The sequence below is a fragment of the Siphateles boraxobius genome, unplaced genomic scaffold, assembly GCF_051911475.1.
Source record: "Siphateles boraxobius isolate OS27281-9 unplaced genomic scaffold, OSU_SipBor_1 8, whole genome shotgun sequence".
NCBI lineage: Eukaryota > Metazoa > Chordata > Actinopteri > Cypriniformes > Leuciscidae > Siphateles > Siphateles boraxobius.
The window spans coordinates 9,294,694-9,321,697 of NW_027509208.1; the positions used below are offsets into that span (position 1 = coordinate 9,294,694).

At 36.5% G+C, this 27,004-nt stretch overlaps 1 protein-coding gene across 1 annotated transcript in view; it reads right to left on the minus strand.

Moving 5' to 3' along the window:
• The window catches only part of syne1a (spectrin repeat containing, nuclear envelope 1a), a 119,433-nt gene that overhangs the window by 91,620 nt on the left and 809 nt on the right, over nt 1-27,004 (minus strand). The window contains exons 2-26 of the mRNA XM_077221161.1: nt 25,791-25,852; nt 17,555-17,650; nt 16,918-17,001; nt 15,591-15,611; nt 14,507-14,599; nt 14,227-14,405; nt 13,880-14,076; nt 13,062-13,171; nt 12,773-12,811; nt 11,589-11,696; nt 9,819-9,956; nt 9,449-9,613; nt 9,171-9,283; nt 8,835-9,003; nt 8,538-8,634; nt 6,735-6,931; nt 6,474-6,638; nt 5,290-5,439; nt 4,989-5,132; nt 4,468-4,617; nt 4,108-4,266; nt 3,068-3,232; nt 2,845-2,979; nt 2,292-2,450; nt 1,999-2,207 (exon numbers count right to left, since the gene is read on the minus strand). Coding sequence (XP_077077276.1) covers nt 1,999-2,207; nt 2,292-2,450; nt 2,845-2,979; nt 3,068-3,232; nt 4,108-4,266; nt 4,468-4,617; nt 4,989-5,132; nt 5,290-5,439; nt 6,474-6,638; nt 6,735-6,931; nt 8,538-8,634; nt 8,835-9,003; nt 9,171-9,283; nt 9,449-9,613; nt 9,819-9,956; nt 11,589-11,696; nt 12,773-12,811; nt 13,062-13,171; nt 13,880-14,076; nt 14,227-14,405; nt 14,507-14,599; nt 15,591-15,611; nt 16,918-17,001; nt 17,555-17,650; nt 25,791-25,852 — 3,304 coding nt within the window. The remainder of the gene's footprint in view (nt 1-1,998; nt 2,208-2,291; nt 2,451-2,844; nt 2,980-3,067; nt 3,233-4,107; nt 4,267-4,467; nt 4,618-4,988; nt 5,133-5,289; nt 5,440-6,473; nt 6,639-6,734; nt 6,932-8,537; nt 8,635-8,834; nt 9,004-9,170; nt 9,284-9,448; nt 9,614-9,818; nt 9,957-11,588; nt 11,697-12,772; nt 12,812-13,061; nt 13,172-13,879; nt 14,077-14,226; nt 14,406-14,506; nt 14,600-15,590; nt 15,612-16,917; nt 17,002-17,554; nt 17,651-25,790; nt 25,853-27,004) is intronic.

The window sequence follows — 27,004 nt, forward strand, 5'->3', positions numbered from 1 at the left end:
CTACTATTCTATGTTTTTCTACTATGTTGTCTCTTGTCAAAAAGAACTATATTGAATGTGTACTTACAAGCATATTTTAAAAAACTGTACTTGCAGATATTATATTTATTAAATAAAAGGCCATTTAAAATGTACTTAAAGAGAGTGCCCTTTTATCACTTTCTTAACACACTTCAGTGCACTTAAGTGACATTTGTAATGTCAAATTAAACGTTTTATTTTGAAGTACATTTTGAATGCAATTAAATGAAAATGTATTATAACTTGAACTGGTATGAAATCCAATTTGCTGAATTTTTTTGTAACCTTTTTTGACCTACTTAAGTAGAATTATATTTTAAATGTAATTAATTTCATAATTACTTATACTGTGAAAATATGTTTAAAGTGTACTTCAGAATGTGACTTTGTAATTACACATTTGTAATGATGAAGTTGCAATTAAAGCTCCAGTAGGTAGCTTTTGTAAACAAATATTTGTTAAAACTCTCATTTTGTCCTGAAAGTAGAATATGAGACAGATAATCTGTGAAAAAAATCAAGCTCCTCTGGCTTCTCCCTGTGGTCCTACTACCATTTGCAGAAATACACCGCTCCCGGTCAGAAACAACCAATCAGAGCCAGGAGGAATGTCTTAGCAGTGTCAATCACGCTCGTGTACGCGCTGATCACCCCTCTCTTGCACAGCGCGAGCGCGTACCGTCGTTCGTGACTCTCCTGTTCAAACTCGTTCATCCAAATGAACGAATCTTTTTTCGAGTCATTTCGTTCATTCAACGAACGAAATGACTCGAAAAAAGATTTGTTCATTTTGAACGAGTCTTTTTCGGAGTCATTTCGTTCATTCAACGAACGAATGACTCGAAAAAAGATTTGTTCATTTGGATGAACGAGTTCGAACAGGATCACGAACGTGCATCACAGAACAGAGCAAGGCGAGCATTTGTGCTTATAAAACTTAAAGTTTTTTATTTATTTTTGAAATGACCGATCGTTTCACTAGATAAGACCCTTATTCATCGTCTGGTATCGTTTAAAACCCTTTAAAGCTGCGCTGAAACTGTCATTTGGTCCTCGAAACGTTTGTGTCCTATTGAAGTCCATTATATGGAGAAAAAGCCTGGAATGTTTTCATCAAAAAACTTAATTTCTTTTCGACTGAAGAAAGAAAGACATGGACATCTTGGATGACATGGGGGTGAGTAAATTATCAGTAAAAGTTTTTTTTTAAAGTGAACTAATCCTTTAACGTTATCTTAGTAGCTATAACTTATAGAAAGAGTGCAACCTTATAAAGTTACATGTATTGCAAAATACATAATGATTTGAGGACCAAGTTTGTAGTCAAAGTATGGGCAGGCCATAGTCAATGTATAGCATATTGTTGATGTTTCGTCCCTATTAGTGAATGTTCCATAACTGTTTATAATCCGCCGTCATTGGTGGTCCTGCTTACTAGCCTGCACGTTCACGGCAGGCTCCGCTGTGGGGGAGGAGCTGTGGAGGGAGGGCTGTAGCGTAGCAGAGAGCAAGGGGGTTGGACCTGTAAGTTGTGCTTGTTCAAATTTTCAGGCTAAGTCAACATTTTCTCAAAACTCCCTACTGCAGCTTTAAGTACATTTAAAATGTATTAACTTTAAACTAAACATTTAAATGTAACATTGAATAACACACTACAGTTAAAATTATAGGAAAGTACATTACATTTGCCTTAGCATGTTAGTCAGCACATCCAAATAAGTGTGCTTATTTAAAGCTTGACAAAACAATGAATTTTAAATGTACTTCAAAATAAAACGTTTAATCTTAACCAACGGTAGCTTAGCTTAACTCATTCTTCTTATTCAACTAGCCTTATCAGAAAGACTTGGCCGTTAAACAAGCCTCACCAGTTTTCAGAGTTCCCATTCATTTTACACCATTCTAGGGAAAAATATGTTGAAAATCATAGCATTGACAGAATGTGCCTCATTTTGTCGCTCAGTATTTGCATCTCACCTGACATGCCACTCTCTCCATTTATCCATGTGCTGTAGTAGCTTCAAGTGTGTTCGCTCTATTAAACCCCTGACCTCTGAAAGATGATCTCTGGTTTGCTCCAGTGTTTGATAGCCTTGGTCATTTTCTGGAAGATCGTGACAGAGATGCTCCATTGTCTTTAGTCGCTTCTCACATGCAGAAAGTGTGTTTTTATGTCTGAAAAAGGCCTATAAAGATACATAAATAGATTGAATAGATAATTCTCAGGTTATGAGAATTGTATGATCTTTTTTTTATCGGCTATATCTCACCCTGTGTTCTTTGATCGTTATTTCACTGCCGGCTGTGAGCAGGGCTTTGTCCTCCCTTTTCAGCTCGATCCTACACTCCTGTAATGTGGTCATCACCAAACGCCTCTCTGTTTCCACCCGGAGTCTGAGCAGATGGAATGGAGCCTCGGCTTGAATGTCCTGGGAGGAAGAAAATGCATCGAGATGAATCCTTTACACTGTAAACAAATATTTTCATGATTTGTTGTCACAACTTTTCATCTTTTGTCAATAGAACTTAGATAATTAATGTCGTTTAGATAACACAATATTTTGAGTTTCTATTTATTAAACCAATCTTAAAATTTGAGTTAATTGTATTAACTTAAAAATTGTATTTCAATTAACTCAAAATTAAGGCAAGCAGGTGACTTACTTTTTTAAAGGTGCTCTAAGCGATGTCACCAAAAAATTTTTTAGGCCAAAACATTTTTTGTCACATACAGCAAACATCTCCACACTTTTTGTTTACAGTCTAGCTTCCTGTTCCTGTTAACTTGTCAAAATTTTCACCATTTTTGATCTTCCAACTGACCTTCCATTGCTTGTGCAGTCTTCTGACCGTGTCTCGCAGACTCCGTTGGTCTTCCTCGGAGATGATATCAGTGAGGTCATCACAAGCCTTTAAATAAGCACTTAAAATGTGCTGGTCTAGTCGCCCAAAGAAATCCTGAGCAAATAATTACACACTTAATTAGAAGAACAGGACAAGATAAATATGTTTGAAGGATTCACCGATTAAGACATCAATGACGTACATTGTGTTTGCGGAACAGCTCATCTGGATCTCCCCTTTCCTTTAAACAGGCCTGGCCCACACGCAGCGCCTTCTCCAGGTCAGCACGAGACTCCTCAAACCTCCGCATGAGGTTGCCGTTAGTCTCTGCCACCTGCCTCCACTCCAAAGCCTCCTGCATCAAAGCCTGATCAAAGCAGAACACTGTCAGAACAGCTCTGTAGTTGATGGACAAATTCAAACTATATCTCTTTACCGAATAGTTATTTTTTTCTTCTGTGAAACACAAGCAAGAGTTAGAGAAGAGATGCAGCAGAGGTGAAGATTTTTATTGAAGACTGACTTCAATTTTGTATTGCTCCAGAAGACTTTTTGGACAATTTTTATGGTGCGTTTATTTTGTAAAAGTCAGTGTTCATTATGTTGTAAGGGGAACATTTTTAAAAATTCTTATTTTAAATAAATTAGTTTTTTTTCTGTGTGTTCAGTAAATAATGACTAATAACAATTTATGGATAAGTTATTCCTTGACAATCATATTGAGAAATACAAAAAACACTTTTTAAAAACACAACAAAAATGTAAAAAGTGCAATTTGCAAGTATCAAAGCCAGCATTATTATTCTGATAATTTCAACAACAACAAAAAAAAACAGTCAAAAGTTTGGGGTCTTTAAGATTTTTTTCATATCTTAGGCTCACTTTTACTTGATCAAAAATAGAGTAAAACAGTAATATTGCTACAATTTAAAATAACTGGTTTCTATGTTAATACAAATATATTACATATTATAAATACGTCATATATTTTAAAATGTAATTTATTCCTGTGACTGTGAAAGACTGAATTTTCAGCAAAATTACTCCGGTCGTCTGTGTCACATGATCCTTTAGAAATCATTCTAATACACTGATTTGGTGCTCAAGCTTCTTTTCACTTTTCTTGTCACTTTTAAACAACTTGCTGAACAATTTCTTTAAAAAAAACAAACACTTTCTAACCCCACTGTTTTGAATGGTAATGTATGAAAGTTTTATTGCAGAGCTGTAATGTAGTCCGACCTGTGTGGTGGTCTGAATCTCCGTCACTCTGTTCTGCAGAAGAGACATGTCAAAATTGTGTAGGGATTTTGCACAGCACAGCGCCCTCTGTAGAGACAGGTAACTGCGCTCCATAGCACAAACACAACGCTTACAGGTCTGCTGCTGTGTTTGTAGCTCCTGCAATTTTTTTTTATTAAAACAACAATTAACACATAGAACAATTATAGTTGACACAGATACAGGCAGGTTTATTTTTCTTATTGAACTCTTGTGGGATTACAAAAGACAGCCACTTATTATTTGTCACATCATTACTGTTTCTCCACACTGCATTCTTCATGGTCTGGTAATCTTTTCCTCCCAGTGGTCTGTACTGACCTGACACATTTCCTGGTTGTGTTGCTGGGTGATGATGTGTCCAGCGAGCTCCGCTGTCTGGTAGAAAGCTGAGATTTGTTTCTCTAGCTCTTCTAACAGAGGAAATAGAGCCTGGCACTCCCTCAAAATTAAAGGACACTTTTCTTTCAGCTGTAAGGATACAAACAAACAATTAAAAAATGTATTCCATGTATTCCATGTCATTCGAAAACTCTATGATATTTCTTTTATCATTCCAAACTTATCTGGTCTTTTCTATAACACAAAAGCTGACATTTTATAATGTAAGTGAATGGTGACCAGAGGCTGTCAGGGTCCAAAACTAGTAGCATAAAGTGGATAGCATAAAATGGTCCAAATGACTTGCAGCCATACAAATTTTGTCATATTTCCTGATGCCTTTATCATATTTATAAAGCTTTTATTATGCCTGTGGTTAATATTCCTTTTCATTATGAGGGTTTTCAGATAGAAATAATATAATTAATAATACAATACAAGTTAGCAAACATTGCACAAACCTGGTGGAGCTGTGCTTCGGTTGTTGTAATGGTAGAAAGTGCTTTAGCTTCACCAGCACGAACAGAGTCTTTGGCCAGAAGTTGTGCAGAGCGAGCAGCCACTTTATGTTGTGCTTCCACAGCAGGTAGCCTGTGCTTGATGTCCTGCAATATGTGTGTAAATTAAATCAGAAGGCTTAGGTTAAACTCAGATGGATAAAATTGGCATTAAAGTCTTGCATTTATCATTTCTGAGTGGCCAATCTCACATACAGAGAAAAAGATTTAACAATATATACAGCGAATGTTGAAACCTTTTTACCTCAACATCCTGCATAAAGGCTTTGACATCCAACAATGACACTTGAAGCGGTGAGGTAAGTTTGGTAATGGATGTGTCCAGAAACTCTTGTATGTCTGTGCTGACATCCTGGTGTGCCCTTACAGTATGAGTCTCAGGAAGACGAGAGTACTGTAAAAAAAAAAAAGGGAAAAACAGACTTTATAATTAAAGAAATGGTTCGCTTAAAGGGTTAGTACACCCAAAAATGTACAATTATCTCATAATTTACTCACCCTCAAGCCATATACAGAAGAAAGTATATGGCTTTCTTCTTTCAGCCAAACACAATCGGAGTTATATAAAATATATCCTAGCTTTTCCAAGCTTTATAATGGGAGAGAATAGTAACTGAGATTTTGAAGCCAAAAAACTGCAATTACTAGCTTCCGGTAACGTCCGTGCGCGAGTCGATTTGTAGCTGCATGATGTAGGATGTAGGAGTAGCGAAAGCTTAGATGAGAGTAGACGCCTCTCGCGGTTCAAACAAATAGGGTTGAGCTAAACAAACTTAAGCTCCTCTGACATTTCTTCAAAAATTCTTGTTTTAGACTTCTAATTCATGAACAGTGTTTTTCCTCTATCCTCTGCGCTTACGCGTTCGTCAATACGTCATGCGTTGGGTCAGAGTTCACTCTTTGTTCGGAACTTGTCTCGCGACTGGAAGCCAGTGATTTTAGTTTATTAAGTTATAAATATGAATATTTTTCTTACAAAAACATATCGCTTTGCTTCAGAAGGCCTTTATTAACCCCCTGAACCCGTATGGATTACTTTTATGATGGATGGATGAACTTTTTTGGCTTTAAAATCTCAGTTACTATTCACTCCCATTATAAAGCTTGAAAGAGCCAGGATATTTTTTAATATAACTTTGATTGTGTTCGGCTGAAAGAAGAAAGTCATATACACCTAGGATGGCTTGAGGGTGAGTAAATATGGAATAATTTTCATTTTCAAGTGAACTAACCCTTTGAAAATGAATCCCATATGACTTTATTTCTTCAATGAAACACAAAACTAGTTGTTTCAGAAGTTTCGACATTATGCTAAACGTCTTTGGTGTTCCATTAGAGAAACTGAATTGATATTTTTGGGTGAACTACCCCTTCAAACTGACCAGCTTCTTTTCATTAAGATGTGAGCGAGTGAAGGCGTTAGTTTACCTGTTTGACCTTCAGAAACAGCTCCCTCCATCTTCCATTGAGAAGCAGAAGCTGATGCTTTACATCACGTGTCACTGTTTCATCACAGGTCTCGATCAGAAAGTTGCCTGCATCGTTCATAGTGGCGTGCTGGTCCATCCAGTGCGGAAGGTTACGAAAAAACTCCTGGAAAAACAACAGAGAATAAGAATGTATCATAAACATAACCCTGCTAGTTATTTTTAGAGACATGGCTACATGTACTGTATGTGGTTGTCTTACCCGTTTGGTGTTCTCAGGTTGTCTGAGAGCCCCCTGAGCGTCCTCCAGCCAGGCCTGCAATAAGGCCACGCAGCTGTTGTACCTCAACCAGTTACACTGCACCTCCTCCAACATGGACCTTACGCTTCGCAGCTCCACCGACAGACTCCTCCACTGATCAGACACCTCTCGCAGAAAGAGCTTTACCCCTCCCCCAGCTGACATGTCAAAACATGAACATACAAAAGCAGAGCAGATTCATGAACGTACTAATAAATACATACTGATAAATCTAAAACTAACACTGATACTAGTATTAGTACACTAATACTATTACTAGTACTTACTAATACGTAAATAAATACTAATACATCCTTGACGTCAGCCACAATCATTATCCTTATTTTTTAAAAGTTGCTAAACCTGTTTATTTTGGCTATCTTAATTATTATTGCTATCTTATATCGTTACCATACGATTTTATAGTTAGTTGTATATGATTTGTGCATTTAGCATTATTTTCCCCCTTCTATACAGTTATGCAGTATTATTAGTATTCTATTATAGTATTTATTAATATTTTGAATCAGCTTTCATTTTTATTATTTCATTTTGTATTAAGGTAAACAGAATTATGAAAACAAAACCAAAAATGTGATATAGCTTCCAAAATTATTTGAAGCTTAACAGAATTATGAAAACAAAACCAAAAATAATAAAAATGACAAAAACATAACAAAATTACAACAACAAAAAATTGTTGTAATTTTGTTAAGTTTTGTCATTTTTATTATTATTTTTTTTGTTTTCATAATTCTGTTAAGCTTCAAACTACTTTTCTTTCAGTTTTAGTAATTTTAGCACATGGGTTTACAAGTACTAAAATTACTAAACTGAAGTTAATTCATATAATATAATATAATATAATATAATATAATATAATATTCTGTCTACAACACTTTAAGAACACACCAATGACCCATTTTTTGAGTTACAACCTACCAGTTGAGTAGCGCTGCAATAAATCATCATGATAAGATTTGATTGGCTTCTGGAAGACCTATTTTGTGATCTTCCAATCATACTTCAGATATACATCAAAAAACTTCACCCCTATGTTGAGGTCGCCTTAGGCACGGACAAAGCAACATGTTGGGAGTCCACTGCCCAGAGAAAACCAATTAGAATACAGTATCTGCACTAATGGACTGGAATTCCCTTTTGAGTTCGGTGCCTGGGAAAACCTCATTTACCAGTAGCCCGAGGAGAGAGGAATGAGCGAAGAAAGAGAAAGAAAAACCAAACGGAAAAGAGCAAGAATGAAACAGAGAGGGAGAACGAGATAGAGACAGAGATAGCAGGAAGATGCTACAGGCACAGACTGATTGACTACTGAGTCCACAAGGATTAAACTCACTGAGGGTGAAAAAAGGTGAGCTGCTATCATTCTGCCCTCTGGACTCTGAAATCTGAAGGATTTGCTTTAAAAAAAAAAATCTGCTTTTATCTGCCCATCCATGATATGATTTGTACATTACAAATATATTTATTTGGTTCACTCAACGGCAAACAAAATTTATTTAGCACAGGATCAAAATCTTTATGGGTGGCCCCCCTCTTACCCGTATCCTCTATATTAAAAAATAATAAACATTTTTCTATATTTGATGATTCTCATATAAAGTGATGCGAAAGAGAAATAATTGCACAGTGAAACACCATGATGAAAATACCTGCTAGAAAGTTGTACTGCTGTTACCAAACTATCATTTAGCAGTCACATAGGCATATAAAACACAAAATTAGTCAGAACTTGAAGCATACCTGAGCTGTCTGCTTTAATGTAGAGCTCAGCAGCTTGTACCAGAGCCTGGTGGCTAGTCTCATACTTCTCAAAGAACTGCTGTCCCTCCACAAATGACTAGAGATGCAGAGAACAAACAAAAGTAAATATCAGATCATTTAATTGTGCAATCAGAGAAATTAGTATCTCTAACAGATCTTAGGCTATACTGCATTTGATCAAAGATTACTATGTATGAAAACTTATTTGTATGGTTAGACAATGAAGGAGCTGAAAAAATGCAAAATGAAAAGAATCCATCTAGTTTGTAAACTTACACTATAGCTTTGCAGCAGAAGCTCCACTGACTCCAGTCGGCCGTATTTAATGATCCAGGATTTCAGCTTGGACTCAGCTAATGCCAAAAATGCCAGCATACCATATTTCGTTTCCCAGAATTCCAGTTTGCTCAAGTGAATGTGTGAGGAGGTAGATATGTAGTTTAATCTGAAAGCAGTTACATAAAAACAGGTTAATAATATATTATATCATATTATATTATAATACAATTTATTATTAAAAGTTTTATGTCTAGCCATTGCAAACTGAATTTTAATTGCAATTATAAATTGATCTCTTCATTAATCTTCAAGGTTATCTGTCATGGTTTTTACCTCTCTGCCATGTCTTGCAGTTGTTCCATGGGAATTGGGACATTATTAACACATCTGTCTCTGTGGATTAACTGCAAGGTCTGCTTGTGTCTTTCAAGAAGCCTTAAGATCTCCTGCACAACCAAATACAGAAAAATGTAAGATCCAGGACTCATGTTAATGGATAAAGTGAAGGTTCTGCTGATCTTGTTACTCCTTAATAGATTCTCATTCATCCATTCTCCAATACCTCATACACATTCATACAGACAAACACTGACTTTCTCATTCTGTTTTACCTGGTCGTGTAGTCGCTTTTTGTGAATGGCTTTTGCAGTCTCATCATGGGCTTGCTGAGGGACCAACTCCTCTAGTAGGATCTTCTCTGCTTGATGTAAATACAAACCAACTTCACCCAGAGGATGCGGCAAACCACTATCCAGCTGTAGATGCCAATCCAAAAGCTGCAGGCAGGAAAAAAACTGTATATTATATTATATTATATTATATTATATTATATTATATATGTCTTTTACTTTTAATAAGTAAAACAAAATCAGCTAAATCTACTGTGAATGTCCTCAAATGGACTAGAGTTTGGTTAGGGTTAGTCTATGTATTCTAATTGGTTTCCTATAAAAAAATATTAAAATCTATGGTGTATCTGACCCTTGCAGACAGCCTCTCCCAGGCCTGTTTGAGCAGAGCCTGATCTGCAGTCAGCTTGCCGTCCTTCTGAGTGGACTGAACACATGTCTCCACTTGTCTTCTCTGCACCTCAAACTGTACACGGCAACGCTTGAACATCTGAGTGAAAGAAAGAGCGAGTGAATGAATGAATGAATGAGAGAACTGCAGGTCATTACATTTTTAAAATTCTGAATATTCAAATAATGCCCAATGTAATGCTAATAGGAGAGAGACAGCAAGATAACACAACCTGCCCAAAAAATGACAAAGCAAGAGAAAGGGACGCATGTCAAAAGCTGAAAAAGAATTTAAACAGCCAAATTGCACATGCATGTATTCATGCAATAATGGGCTCCCATTTTCCACTTTCTCTCTACCCATGCGGTCCCTGCTAGAGCTCTGACTCTTCTGAATATGGAACATATCCGTGGGCGCTATAGACATCGCTTCACTGGTGTGTAGTGCCCATGATTATGAAAGCAACGAGAGCTTTCAGCTGTAATGTATATTAGCGTTGTCTGTATGCGTATGAGGGTGTGTGTTTCAATGTTTTGAGCAACCAATGTTTTGTCCGGGATCTACTATATTTTTCATTTTCAATTTATTTCTGTGATGGTAAAGCTGCATTTTCAGCAGTCATTACTCCAGTCATCAGTGTCACATGATCCTTCAGAAATTATTATAATATGCTGATTTGCTGCTCTAGAAACAGTTCACATTTTTATCAATGCTGAAAACAGCTGCACTGATTAATATTTTTGTGGAAACCATGGTAATGTTTTAAGGATTCAATAGAAAGTTCAAAAGAACCGCATTTATTGGAAATATATATTTTTTTGTAACAATGTAAAGATCTTTTTTGTCACTTTTGATTATGTGATTATCACTTAATGCATCCTTACTGAAAGTATTCATGTCTTACAAAATAAAAAGTCTAACTAACCCCAAACATTTAAATGGTTGTATAAAGCAGCAACAATTGCATAAAATTGTGGAGTGAGTTCATGTAATTGTAGCTAAAGTGCTCCTATCATTAAAACAAAGGGGCTAAATAACCTACTAAGGCAGGACAAAAAATAGGATGCCAATGGCTCCTGAAATGAAACAGAATCACAGAATCGCTTCATTATGATGGCTGTTCAAAAGCATGATTCACTGACTGAATAAATCTGTTTCATTTAATAAGAGTCATCTGTGACCATTTTAGTCACGGTCTGGATCTCTGTAAGAATTTCATGTTATTTAGTTTCTAACTGCTGATTTCATTATTTATAATGAAAAAAGTTCTATCAAGTTACAAAAATACAAAACAGAAGCATTTTCTCTGGTAGGTGAGACTTTCAGTATTACTTCGACCAACAGCCACACTGCTTTCTTGGACTTTGTATCAACAGTGAGCATTTAAAAACCGATATCACTTAACTCTAACTAAGATTCCTAGACCTGGTTTCACAGACAGGGCTTAGATTAAACCAGGATTAGGCCTTAGATCAATTAGGACATTTAAGTAGCATTTATAAACGTGCCTTAGAAAAAGGCATTACTGCTGTGCATCTTCAGACAAAACAATAGCACTGACATATTTTAAGATATGTGCAAGTTTCTTTCAGTTAAAACAGTTCAAACATACATTTCAGTCTGGGACTAGCTTAAGCCTTGTCTGTGAAACCGGGGGCTAAAGCTTTATTCAGGTATCCAATTGATATTTTATGTGATCTACATGATGACTGAGTGAGACCCTGAGCTCACCTGGTACTTCACACCAAAACTTCCACCGTCCCTCTGGGCTTGAGCACAGTCTCTCTCCAACTGATCTGCCCACGCTTTCAGCTCCCTCAGTGTCTTACGCTGCTCCCTCTGAGAGAAAAAAAAGAGTGCTGAGTTACTGAGGATTGTAGAAACAAGACAAAAAGCAAACATTTGCGAAGATTTAAGGCCCTTGGGGAAGTCTACGCTCATCATTTCCTTAACAAAAGTAATATAATGCACTTTAAACCCCCGACTCAATACAATTTTGCTGTTCAAACATGCATCACTAATGCCACTTTTATAAATCCAATGCAGACTTTGTGTTCCTGCTGCTTGCAGAGTTCTTCTCCTCCATTGTGCAGATCTGCCCCAAACCTCTCCACGGGGGAGCAAGAAATCAGCTCTGCGGGGGCGATACTAATCATTTTACACACATTTACCCTCCCTATTATGAATTAGGAACAAGAGTGAGAAAGCGAGAGCAGTGTTCAGCTAATTCTAATGAAATTAAGTCTATTCTTCCGGCGCTCATCTTACATTTTGGCATCTTCTACGAGGCAGTGCCTTTGGGTCATTAAAATGATTATATTATGACCTTGCCAACGTCTGCCGCATGATCTCCTCCCCACCTCCCAGAAATGAATACTGTCACAGGCATGCGATGCCCTGGAATATTAAAACCTAAAATTGTCTTAAATGTATAACAAAGAGGCAAAATGGTTCAAATTACAGTGACTCTGAAACACTCACAGACCGTGGCATGGGGGAACTAAAGGTTTCTACAAAAGAACCAGGTGGTGACAGGATTAATTCACTGCTTCAACTTGATTATGAACCATTATTATTCTTTAAAGACTGCTACTAATGCTAATCATCAGGCTATCAGTATCAACACAAAGCAAAGCAAAAAAAAGGTCATTATTGTCATGTTAATATCACCAAAAAGTTCCAGTTGTAATGCAAATGTAATAGTGAAGGTAGCAAAATTATATGGGACATATTAAAGCCGTACAATGCCCTGGATTATTAAACCTGGTCCACACAGTATCGCACCGCTCATGATGAAAAGGAAGGCAAAATACTACTGAAAGGATCTCAAACTACATGGCACAGCAGCAGCAGGTGGAAATAGTGGAGGCGCAGTCAAAGCAGGCATAATGTGTTTTATATACGAGCAAACGTACCTCTAACATTTCCTCAATGGCTCGAGGAGCAAGATAAAACTTGAGACAAAAAAGGAATGCATGTAAACAACAAGACATTAGTGGACAAAACAGAGGGTGGAGAATAAAGAGAGAGATTTAGTGTAAGAAAATGGTGAGTAGAGAGATGTGACTCCACAAATAAGAGATTGTTGATAGTGATTATTTAGGAAACAGAGTAAAGAGCATAGGCATCTAACCATGAGACATATAGTGAATGGTGAGCTGGTTGAAGTTTGGTTTTTGGATGAGAAATGTTATAGTGTTGTACCTCTTCTTGCTGCCGGCCAATCTCTGTCTCTTGGCGGTCTGGGTGATGCTTCAGGAACTGTGCCACATATGTCATGATGGACTTCTCATCTGGCTTATCCACATCCACATCTAAATCACATTAAAGATTTACATTTACAGCCATTTTACAAGTTGCAGCAACTTCTGTAATGAAACCCTGTGTTCAGACGAAGCCCATAATAACTAACTCTATTCAAATGCTTTTGTTTACATTTTTACCCACACATTGTGGTTCATTGCTCTGTGGCAAATTCGATTTAATTGATTTTTTCTAAATATCTAAAAAACAGGGATTATAAAGTTGACATTGTCTGGCAGAGGCTTCACTGGTGGTTCTCACAAAATATCCACGGTTGACAATGTCCCTTGACTCACCGTTTACTATTTGTTCAGTCAGCTTTACCATGTCTAATGGGCCACTAATCGTTCAAATGTCAAACTTCATTTGTCAGACTCATGTTAGGAAGCATGAGAAAGCTCAGATGGCGTCTAGGAGGTCTAAGACTTAACCCCTCCATTAAAAATTCATCAATCACATCCTCTGTGAGTGGCGTGCTGCTAATTAGAATTTAAGCATTTGGCGCTTAGAGCTTCGTGCAACACAACTTGAATGTACACACTCCAAAAAACAACAACATTTGTATTATATACACATACCATCTTTTTTGCAGGATTTACATCAAAAACAGACTCTGCATCAAAAATGTAGTCACTTGGATTGGATCCTTCTCAAGCGACCAAAAGCTGCAAATAAATTCTATATATTGTCTAAACAAAAACACCATTGATTGGTATCACCTTCAGGGTCAAGTATTCGTGGGATGCCCAGTTCTCTCTCAGCCAATGAGAAGGCCTCTTCAAGGTTATCCCTGTTAGGTCTCCTCCAAACATGTTCCATGTTAACCAGATGGGGTCGCAAAGCAAAGATAACAGCATGAAAAGCTACCCCTGTGCGCCAGCTAGGGCCAAAATCCTTTACATCGAGACCCAATCTCCTGTAAACACATGCATAGGTATGTTCATTATGTCGAAACCATGGAAGAATGCAGTCATATGCTTTACTTAGGGAAACGGGATTACAAGAGCAGAGAACAATATATAAATTCAAGCCTTGCACAGGCACATATCAACAATACAGTTCTTACTTTGTTGCAGTGGTCTGGACCCATTTGAGCAGGGCTCTCTTGGCCCCGCCCTGAAAAGAGAGGCGGGGCTTGCGTTTGACGGGCGAGCTGCTGGTCTCAGTGCTGTTAGAGCTTTCCACTGATGAGTTACTGCTAGATTGAGGTTGTAGGGCTGGTAGATGACTGGTCAACTCCTCTATCTGCACAAGAAGATGGAGAGGAAATTTTATATATAGCTACTTAAATGATAGAAACTTTAAACTATAAATAGGGTTTGAAATGTTTCCTCTCCTGTTTTTACCTGGAAATATAAGATGATGGTCCAAATCAGCCCCAGGACTATAGAAGGCCTGCCATCAACCACATCTGTTGTGTTGATGTTAACTAGCTTAATCTGTTGAGCAAGAAAATAAAATCCACAAACCATTATATTTAATACATATTTCGTCCAAAAAAAGAAAAGAAAAAAGAAAAAAAATCACTTACACTCTACATACTCTTACATTTCAAAACAATAAAACTTTCATTCTTCTGGTTTAATGTTTCCATACATTTAAAGTGAATAGTGACCATGGCTGTTAAGATTTTTACTGAATACTGACTACGTTTTTTGCAACCTATTAAAATAGCTGTATGGCTTCAGAAGAATTGGAATAAAGCACAGGGTTTATATGGATCCCTGCCAATCTTGTTATTGTTAAAGGGACAGTTCACCCAGGATGAAAATTTTGTCATCACTTACTAACCCTCAAGTTGTTCTAAACATGTATGAGTTTCTTTCTTCTGCTAAACACAAAAGAAGATATTTGAAAGAATGTTGATAACCATACAGTTGATGATAGCAATTGACTTCCATTGTAGGAAAAACAAAAAAATAATATGGAAGTCAATGGCTACCATCAACTGTCTGGTTACCAACATTCTTTAAAATATCTTCTTTTGTGTTCAACAGAAGAAAGAAACAGGTTTGGAACAACATGAGAGTGAGTAACTGATGACAAAATGTTACCTTGAAACCTAACTGTAGCACTGAAGTTTAAGTACTAACAAAAACTAAACCTGAAATAAACAGAAATTAAAGTTAAATAGAAATATTTCAAACTAAACACATATCAAAATTACTAAAAATTAAAGCTAAAAAGTTAACATAAAATATAAAATAAAATCTAATTCAAAATATCAAAACATAATTGAAAAACTATAATTGTATATAAATTATACTAAAATAACACTGATCCCTACTTTCATTGTATAGAAGAGAGCAGCTCAGACATTCTTCAAAATATCTTCAAAACCTTTTCTATTCGACAAACAACATCCTGATTCAAAAAGTGATAGTGTCAATCATAGACATTGTAGACAGTCACAGGAAAGGTCACACTAACCGGAGATCCTCTGTATGCCGACTGAAACAGTGACAAAAAGAAAGAAAGAAAGAAAGAAAGAAAGAAAGAAAGAAAGAAAGAAAGAAAGAAAGAAAGAAAGAAAGAAAGAAAGAAAGAAAGAAAGAAAGAAAGAAAGAAAAAAGAAGAATAGAGGTCATTACACGCTGTTAACAAAAGTGTGGCTCATCAACTGAAGGACATGTGATAGGGACCCCCAGCTCTGAGATAACCCGAAACCCTTCATTGACAAACAAAGTGTGGATTGCACCCATTGTTATACACACACCAAGGCAGATATAACCAGCCACACATACAAGTTGAATGAATGACAAATTCACACAAAAACACACGCGCACACACAATCATAACATCCACTTTTTAAAAAAACACACACAAAAAAAACATAATAGTTCGACATAATACAAAACAGTTCTCTACTCTGGTTTCTCCCACTGTGCTCCACAGGGAATAGAGAGAGATGAGAGAGGGATGACAGAGACAGATAAGATGGTGAAAGACTGTAGCTTACGAAATGAATCCTCAGCTCCTTGAGAGATCAGATACACAGACAGACAGACCACCTCAGGAGTGGGAGGCTTAGCTCAGCTTCATTCACTGACAGGCTGTATAATGAAAGTCTGAAGCACAGCTACACAGTAAATGAAATATCTGTCCTTCTCCCCAGAGAGATGATATGAAAAAATATCTTGTTTATACAGTTGAAAAAACGGGCTCCATTTCTCCAAATCACTATGGTTTTACTATGTACTGTATGTTTATATATACATATATGACTATGCATTTTTAATACAGTAGACCGATTATTCAAAACAGGGTCCTGATCACCTTTTTAGGAATTATGGTGAGAATGCATAGCTGACTGTACATTATCTAACCCTTAATTAGTCCATTTGTTCAGCTTTGGAGCTTTCAGAGACTCCATGAGGAAAGCTCATTGCAACATATGAGGCGGCAGAGACAGATTTATAATGTGGTGACTCAGGACTAAACCTCAATAGGGAAAATGATTTCAGGCTGAGGTGTCAAAATCACCTCATAAATCTATGCTGAGCCATCTAGCATGTTCTAATTTATCCATAAATCCTTCATTGGTTGGTGATTTGAACGAAACATAATTTCTTGTCGTTTAGAGTAAGAATTAAACATGAAATGAAGAACTAGGTTTTCCTTCTCTGTCTCTTGTGAGACAGTGCCGAGAGCGCAGTTTCAGAGCAGTGCGGGGGAAGAGGTTGTGTAGGTCAGACTGAGTGGTTATGACCTGGAGCTGTACACCTGAGCAAAGCACTCTGGGAATGGACTGCCTTACCCTCCTGCCTTCCAGAAACTTGAGCGCTCTTCCCACGTTAGCTACCCAGTGGATCCTCCTCAGCTTGCGGCCCTGCTCGCATGGCTGTCGGATGGGAGAGGATAGCACAGCAGACAAAAGGAAAACGGTGATAAACAGAGGAAAATGTAAATGCCCAGCAAGGAGCGGGGAGAAAGAGATGAAAACAAACAGAAACGCAGAAAGAAGATGAGCAGGATAGTTATATGTAGTACAGAGAGAAAGACAAAAGAGAATAAGACAATACCAAATAGATGGCAAGAGAAAATAGAAAAAAAATCAAAGCGCCATATGTCACTTGGTATAGCGATTTTTACAGCACTCACAGACCTGAGGCATCGCTAGCCTTATGGGATTGTTTATGTGGGTATTCACATGTGTGTGTGCTTATGTGAGTGCTAATAATGTGCAGTGAATACACTGTGTTATTGGACTTGTATTATTATGTTTTCTATAAATCAAAACAATGTCACAACATTAAAACAATGTTGACTGTATATTAAGGAATTTTAAATCTAAATGGGACAATGATGTTTAAGTCATTTGTACCGCTGTTAAATAACTTCAAATAACAAAAGATAATCAAATACCAAAACAAACAAAAGCACATTTAGCTTACCAGTTTGTGACCAGACAAGACTTCAAGAAGAGCCAACAACATCACTCCATCTTTAACATCTTCAAAGAGATCTGAGACCACCAAAGGAGGATTACACTGCATATGGAGGAAAAAACAAACATTTTACTTTTAAAATATTTATTAGACAAATAGAACTATATATGACAGATAGAGTGATAGAATGATAGAAAAATAGAATGATAGAACAATCGATAGAATGATAGAAGGATAGAACAATAGATAGAATGATAGACAGAATGACAGAACGATAGATAGAATGACAGAATGATAGAACGTATGATAGAACGATAGACCAATAGATAGAACAACAGAATGCTACAACGATAGATAGACATAATGATAAATAGAACAATAGAATGATAGAACGATAAAGCGATAGAACGATAAATAGACAGAACGATAGATAGAATGATAGAACGATAGATAGAATGACAGAATGATAGAACGTATGATAGAATGATAGAACGATAGAGCAATAGATAGAACGATAGAATGCTACAAAGATAGACAGAACGATAAATAGAACGATAGATAGAATGATAGAGCAATAGATAGAACGACAGAATGCTACAAAGATAGACAGAACGATAAATAGAACGATAGATAGAACGATAGAGCAATAGATAGAAGACAGAATGCTACAACGATAGACAGAACGGTAAATAGAAGGATAGATAGAACGATAGAGCAATAGATAGAACGACAGAATGCTACAACGATAGATAGACATAATGATAAATAGAACAATAGAATGATAGAATGATAAAGCGATTGAACGATAAATAGACAGAACGATAAATAGAATGATAGAACGATAGAATCATAGAGAAAAAGATAGAACGATAGAATGCTACAACGATAGATAGAACGATAGATAGAATGGTAGAGAAATAGATAGAACGATAGAATGCTACAACAATAGATAGAATGATAGAAAAATTGATAGAACGATAGAATGCTACAATGATAGATAGAACGATAGATAGAATGATAGAACGATAGAGCAATAGATATAACGATAGAATGCTACAACGATAAATAGACAGAACAATAAATAGAACGATAGAATGATAGAACAATAAAGCGATAGAACGATACATAGAACAATAGATAGAAGGAACGATAGATAGATAGATAGATAGATAGATAGATAGATAGATAGATAGATAGATAGATAGATAGATAGATAGATAGATAGATAGATAGATAGATAGATAGATAGATAGATAGATAGATAGATAGATAGATAGATAGATAGATAGAACGATAGTATTTTGTTTGACATCCTGAACATAATTGTGACGTGAGTTTGAATCAAAAGCGTTATGATTAAACCCCAGTGGAGATTGGTGCTGTCGGTCTGTGACAGTAAGAAGCATCTATAAAGCCTGTGTAAAGTGCTGATTCTGGAGACGACACAGACTGTCTGACCTGATGAAGCCCCTCCACTAATCCAAACACACAGCTCCTCTTTACCCGGACGACACATCCAGCATTTCTATTAAGACAGCAGTCACATGACTGGGATTTGGAGTGAAAAAGCAGCCGGGCGCCAAAGTCATTCACGAGGAGATTAATATGAAACATGAAAGTAAGTGTGTGTATGTGTGCGTGTGTGTGTGTGTGTGTGTGTGTGTGTGTGTGTGTGTGTGTGTGTGTGTGTGTGTGTGTGTGTGTGTGTGTGTGTGTGTGTGTGTGTGCAAAGTGAACAAAGTCAAAAGAAACGACAGTGGAATGACCTTAATTAGAGGCAGAAAGGAGAAATGAGTGATGATTTTTAAAAGATTAATTCTTGAAGCATTTTTGAGAGAGCAGGGGGAGGAATTGCTAAGATATTCCAATTAGCTCTAAATAATTCAAAAGCTAATTGGATAAAATCACCTTATAGGATATTACATTAAAAAGAGGCACTTTGAGTAATTATGCAACTAATGAAAAATAAGAGAAAAAACACAAATGCACAAGCAGCAGGGCTTAACAAACTAATTATCTGTGTCTGGTTATTACTGATGGAAATAGATTGTCACGGCAGGCGCTACTGATGTATTCAGCGGAGTGACAGCATTTAGCTACGGTAGATGCATGTTCTGAGTAACCCAAACATAGTTCATGAGAACATACAAACGCCTGAGGGCCACTCAAACTCTTTTCAATATCAGTCAGAGATGAGAGAGACACTGTTACGGGGTTCAATTAAGGTTGAGAGTAGGTCATGGGTAAATACTGTTCGACAGCAGTTTGTACATCAAATCATTTTTAAACCACCCAATAAAATAAAAAAAATAAAAAGTAACATTTATATTTATTTTATATTCTTATTTTATAGATGGGGTCCAATGTCGTCTGGCACTGACTTTTATTAAATGGAATAAAAAAATGTAAAAACATTTTTTTAAATTAAATAAATAATTGGGTGAACTATCCTTTTAAGAATAATACAGTATTATACCACAATGTTGTTTCCAAAAATAAAAATGTTACTTTTATATTGCCAATCCACTTAAGACAAAAAAAAAAAGTGGTTTGTAGTATAGAATGACATTTTTCTACCCACTATTAACATAAATGTTAGAGCTGGGGAAAAAAATCAATTAAATTCAGAATAATTCGCTTTCCAAAGTGCTATAGATAGAAGAACCATTTTTTGTTCCCCAAATAATCTTTCAATGATCAGTTCTAAAAAGAACCATTTTTTTCTTAGTGTGAAGAACATTTTAATAATCTAAAGAACCCTTTTTCCACTATAACGAACCTTTTGGGCAATTGAAAGCAGTGGATCTCAACCTTTTTGACTTCCATTGTCCACAAGAATATTTGAAGGCCCCTCTCACTCTACCCAATAATACATTTTAGAAAGTAGAAAGGTGTATACTCACTATCAAAATTACTAAATAATAAGAAATATATTGATTCTTAGTTGTTTTAGCTTATATTCATGCCTGTTTCTTCTTATTTTTAAATAATTTGAAGTCATCTTGAGGCCCTCTTTGAAGTTTGTTGAGGCCCCAAAATGGGCCCCGGCTGGTTGAGAACCACTGTGTTAAAGGTTCTTCATGGAACCAACAATGCCAATAAAGAACCCTTATTTTTTTAAAGTGTGAGGGGCCTATCTAGATTAGAAAGTTGGGGTGCAGTTTCTACAAATTACCAAATTGAGAGTACTGTTTACAAATCTGTGAGCAGTAATTGTTAAACTGAGGGTACAGTATGTAAATCTGTGGGCACTGATTACTGAATCTTATAATTCAGAGAGAAACCTGATGGGGCGTTAATATATGTCCCATGACAAAGCAGGTGCAGCCAGCAGGGTGTCCGGGTGGCTGCTGTGTGCTGCTCACCCATCTGACGAACACATGAGAAATGAGCTCATCCACAATATTGGGCATGCCATAATTAAGCCCTAACCCTGTCTGAGAGGATTTGACAAAATTGAAATGGAGGGTGGCCTCCCTTCCTTTCCATCGCACACACACACACATCCCCCCCCCCCCCCCTCTCTCTCTCTCTCTCTCTCTCTCTCTCTCTCTCTCTATCTCTCTCTCTCGTGGCTAATCAAGTTGAGGCTCTTAGGCAGATTAGTGCTTCAGTCCTGCCTCTCTGATGTCCTTCGAATTTGCAAGTACATGTATGAGTAAAGAGACCTGAGGCACTGTGCATCCTGTGATGGTATCTTTTAATGAATGGTTTGTAGTATGAGGATTCTGGTAAATCTTTTAATGCAACACTGATCAATTCTGTCGGAATTGATTATTGGGTTGTACCAGGACCTTGATCTGAAGCTAAGCAGATCTTTTTGCCTTTTGTAAGAAGTTTAGACCTTTACAATTTCACAAGACGTGCACAGAGAACAGGATGCCATTGTCTACACAATTACAATGAAGAAAATTTAAATACTGGGGCTTTCAAGCTTCAAAAATGACAAAACCCATAAAAGTGTCATAAAAAAGTGGTCCATAATTACTGAGCTTTATCACAAGTCTTCCAAAGCCATATCATACCTTATGATGAGAACTAACAGAAATGTATCAATTACAATCTTCCCATCCAGTGACTTCCAGAGTTTGATTCTTAAATGAATCACTGTGATCAACTGATTCATTCAAAAGATCTGGCTCAAATGAAAGATTATTTCATAAAACCACTCCCAATTGTGTTCCACGGAAAAGGGAACATTACATCAAGGTGAGAAATATGAATTTTTTAAGAATAATAAACACACACTCCATTACTCACTGATCCATTTAAACAGCAAAGACAGCAATGATAATCGTAAGCATATATTCCTATATTTATATAACTCTAGGGCAGGAACCTGTTCAAGGGTTAATGCTTCACTGGAAACTGCAAACTCCGCAAATGACTTTAATATGAAAAACTGCCAGTGGGCATTCAAGTCAACATACAAAAGGTTCCGATTGCAACATTTCAATCACTCACTACTGAAACTTGGAACTAAGGGGTTCTTCGGACCAAAATGGTCCCGAAGAATTTAAATAAAAAAATGTGTAAAATCATAGCTTCATCGGAATGGTCAGAAATTTGGTGACTTTGTTGGTACTTGGTATATGAACACCCCCAAAAAATTGGGGACAGGATTTGGATAGTCTAAGAAGTGGTTGTAAAAAAATGTGTCAAACTCAGGGCCTTCGGGTCCAAATGGTCCCGCCATAGGAAATGAATGGGAAATTGGCAAAAATGTGACAATACAGAGTTTTTTTGTGCGTACAATCTACAAATCAGCCACGATCCAGAAAAAAAGCACACAACAGTGAACGGGTGAAGGGGTGAATCTATAAAACATCAAGAGTGCAAAACAGACACATCCACACACACACACACACACACACACACACACACACACACACACACACACACACACACACACACACACACACACACACACTTTTATACATAAACAAACGAATAAATTCAGATTACATATGGGTTTTGCATTTTTAAAATGCTCAGTTTGTCCACCAGATGGCATCCATCTAATTTCAAAAATTGCTTTTATGAGGTCTAGGCTTGACTCTAAAATGAAATACAGCTTTAAAAAAAATAAAAAAAAAAATTTTCTTTTATTTATTTTTTTCTATTATATTCAATGGGGCGAAAATGGGGGGAAAATGGGTCATATTTATTGCATAAATATTAATTATAAATCTTAAATTATCTCAAAACACCAAAAAAGAAAAGAAAAGATATTATAAAAAACAAGTAAAAAAAAAAAAGATTTTCTTTTAATAAATATGAATCAAACCCTTCCGGACCATTTGGTCCCGAAGACCCTGAGTGTGACCCTGAAATGAAGGACCCCAGAGGGTCATTTACTCTGTTCGCACCTAATTACATTTCATTATCTATCATGGACCTGTGTGTGCATCCTCTAATACTCTTTTGATACTTCTTTAAAGGAATGAGTGAAGAGGCATGAGACGGTGTGTAATTCTCATTCTGTGTTATCTTACATGTTAAGAATTAAACCGGTGCCTTTGGGCTAGGAATTATAGAGCTGGAAAACCACTGCAGATGATTTGCATTAGTGATTTGGCGGCAGAATAGAGAAATACCTGAAACCCAAATCTGAACATGCTTGAAACAGTGATCACTAAAATTGCACACACAGTTTCACTTCTGTGTATCAGTCTACTGTATGTTCATCCTGTCAACAATTATAAGAGTCATATTTCTTCCTATTTGGCACATGCATTCTCATACTTCTCCCTAAAATACTTGAGAGTGCCGTCACCAAGGCAACATCATTCAGCTGTGGGATGAGGTTAAAGGGCACCAGCAAAGAAGTGGGAACAGCGGGAGCCTAGGATGGTGTGGTGGTGTTCAGCTATTGAACAAATTATTTGGATTTACATGATATACAGAATGTAATTGATTCTGACGCTTGTAGAATCAGTTCAAACAGTTCTATATTTGCAATTTTAATGAGACAATGCCCATCTCTGTCCTTCCTGCACACACATTTCATGAAAAAAAGTCTCATGTCTATTGAAGCAATAGGATCGTGTCACATCTTTTTCATACAATCAGATTGCACGTCCAAGTTCCAAGTCTTCTCTATCTCTCTTCAATCCAGTCCACTGAAAACATTGATTTCAGAGCAGGATTCAGCATAAGTTTTAAGCTTTGAAATTTTACCAATTATAAAGCAATTATAAAGAAGTAAAGCAAAATAAAGCTTTTGTAAGTTGAAAAACATTAAATGAGTCAACACATCATCACTATTTCTTATTCACTATAAGCCTATTATACCATAAGTGTTTATATTTTAGACCTAAAGGGACGTTTTTTTGTGGGAAATTGCGTACATGCGTCACTCGTCCACGCGTGTCTCGTCATATCTGTAAATAGTGAAAATTTGCTGCGGCTACATTGATGTGTGTATGGTGTGGGAGTGGGATAGGTTAGTTGTCACAATGAATGAGAGAGAAAAGTTGACATGGAGCACGCAAAATCTTGAACCTCTCTGAATCACCCATTTGAAACAAATACTGATCAGAGGACAGTCTAAAAGAGAACACGACTGAGCTCGTAATAAAACAAGAATCAACACTGGCTTGGCTTTTCAAAAATGGCGGGAACTGAGGGATTTGAAATGTTGTAAAAGGATTGCGGAGATGGCTTTTTTATTACTCAACAGGAGAGTAAGGTGTTTTATTGAACAGATAAATGTTCATATGTAGCTCTCTAACAGAGTCAATTGTAAAGCATTATATATTGTGAAGGGTCATATTCGTCCACACAGCTAAAGCACAACCAAAAAAAGGCTCTTCCGCAAAATGCATGCGGTTTTGTTTTTTAACCGCTAGTGGGCCAAGATTTACATAGTGTACCTTAAAAATTAGAAATACATAATTTTAAGTACTATAATGACTAAAATTAAAACAAAAATAAAAAATATGTAAAAGCCAAATTGGAAAAAAGCACATAACAAAATGACTAAAACTTAAACTATAAAACTTAATATAAACCAGGCCTAATTGTAATCTGCTTGTAAATATGTTTTACATTTTTCAGAAAGCATCCTATCACGCAGAAGCTGTTTAAATAGGCGTGGAAACACTAAACCTGAGGATTCATGTCAGTGAAATAATCAGAGCATAAGCTCTAACTGTCATCTTCAAGCAAACTGATGCTATGAATATCACCACCAACTCTAACAGACAGGTCAATATGTCCATGACAGATGATAATGAGCAAACAGATAAATAAATAACGTACAAATGTCAACTCTTCTGAGGTTAACGTTTTACGCAGGAGAGGCGCTGGTGTGCACAACGTATTCCCCACAGATTGATATTTCAAATGAATTTCCTGCTCCTCGTCACAGAAGATTAGCCAAGTCAGGTCTTGGTGATCATACTGGAATTATCTGGAGTGGCAGCTAATTAAAAACGGCTTGACCAGTCACTCTTCTCTTTACACACAAATCAATAAGGCATCAAGCTATTATTACAAGCATATCATAGCTAAATGCTTGTGTTTATACAAGGACCTGTTTATCTGGAAGCTTTTAATAATGTCCCTGTTGTGACAATGGAAATTCAAAATGATTTAAATGAATATTCCCGGTTAAATACAAGCTTAATCAACACTACATGTGGCAAAATATTGATTACCACAAACATTTCTTCAAAAAAATGTACACCGTTTCAATAGTATAGCCACATGAATCATACGCACATTTTTTTCACACTCATTTTAGTGTGAAAAAAATTGCTTATTAACCTTTTCAATTCAATTCAATTTAACTATTTTGTTGCCATAAAAAAACACCATAAACCCTAAAACAACTGTAAGAATTATAGCAACAACTATACAGCTCAAATGATATTTGTTTTAACAGACAAATGAATGTGTTTAAAAGGGTTTATACATAATATTATAACCTTCACATTTCCGTTTTCAAATCCTTCAAAAAGAAGCCCTATTGTAAGTGCAATATTACATGTTGTAGTGTTACATAGCTGTCTATAGGTAAATCCTGTCAGCAGATTGACTGTACCCTGGTAAAATGAGGCACAGTAATCTAAAGAGGAGATTAAAGTGTATGTTCATGTTTGACCTGGACTGGTGCCACCGGTCTTGTGACAGATTACTGCAGTGTGGAGGGAGGTGGTTAACAACCTTCAGGTGCTTTTTTTCTTGAACACATGAATGAATGTATGTTATTTCAGAAACCTCACATGACTCGCCTCACCTTTGCCAGATGAGAGTTGATCCATTTTGTGAAAGTTCGCTTCTGCACAGCTTCCTGCTCATCTAAAGTAAAGACAAAACACAACACACTTCAGAAAAGATCTTAAATCTTAAACAAAACATGAGACATTACTGTAAGATCCATCAAGAATCACAATGAAATTTGGTTCTTGGTCTGTCTGAAATATAGGTTTATTTTCCTTAGTGGTCGACTGATTATCGGTTTGACAAATATTTTTTTACCAACGTTTACACTTTTTGGTTATTGGTTCTTTAAAATTGAGTCCATTGAGTAAATTTCTCTATAAGTAACTTTCTTATGCATTACATGAACACTTAATAGACATGAAAACTTTTTTACCATTATGAGTAACATATGTATAGCACAAAACAATGCACAAAATAGCACAAAACACAAAACATTGATTAGAATTAATTGCAAAACCTTTAATTCTTAAATGGCATAAACAATAATAATAATAATACATTCATAATGCATTATAGTTGTAGTCAACAATAATTAATTACATGTCGGTTATGCATATTGGTTTTGCATATTAGTTACCAAACTCATAAACATAAATATAATCTGTATCATATCAGTTGCAAACATAATATATAAATATAGCCTGGGATCTAGGACAACATTAAATAGGTGGGCACCAGTTTCCATCCCCTACACAGTGAGCAAAAACAAAAACCCAATTTTCAGAAACTCCCTCTGTGATATTTCCTACTGTATCCTGTAAGCAAATGAAAGCAGCATAAAGATCTTATTCTCTAAACAAAAGCCTCAGTCCTGATTCTGAATTGCAAGGTGACAGTAATATCCTTTCTCCTAACTGTTATATCAGCATGAGACGACAACTGACACAGAGCCAGCCTCTTTAATGAAAGCACTGTCTGATGGATTACACTGAAGCCGGTCACTATGACACACACTGTCTGTGTGTGTGTGTGTGTGTGTGTGTGTGTGTGTGTGTGTGTGTGTGTGTGTGTGTGTGTGTGTGTGTGTGTGTGTGTGTGTGTGTGTGTGTGTGTGTGTGTGTGTGTGTGTGTGTGTGTGTGTGTGTGTGTGTGTGTGTGTGTGTAAAAAGAGGACCTGGCTCATGCATAATGCACACCACATGTGCCAGTGCCATTTGTGCTAAAAATCTTGTATTTTGTGAATTAATAGTTCGATCAAGCCTATTTCAGAGCTAAAGCAATCAAATA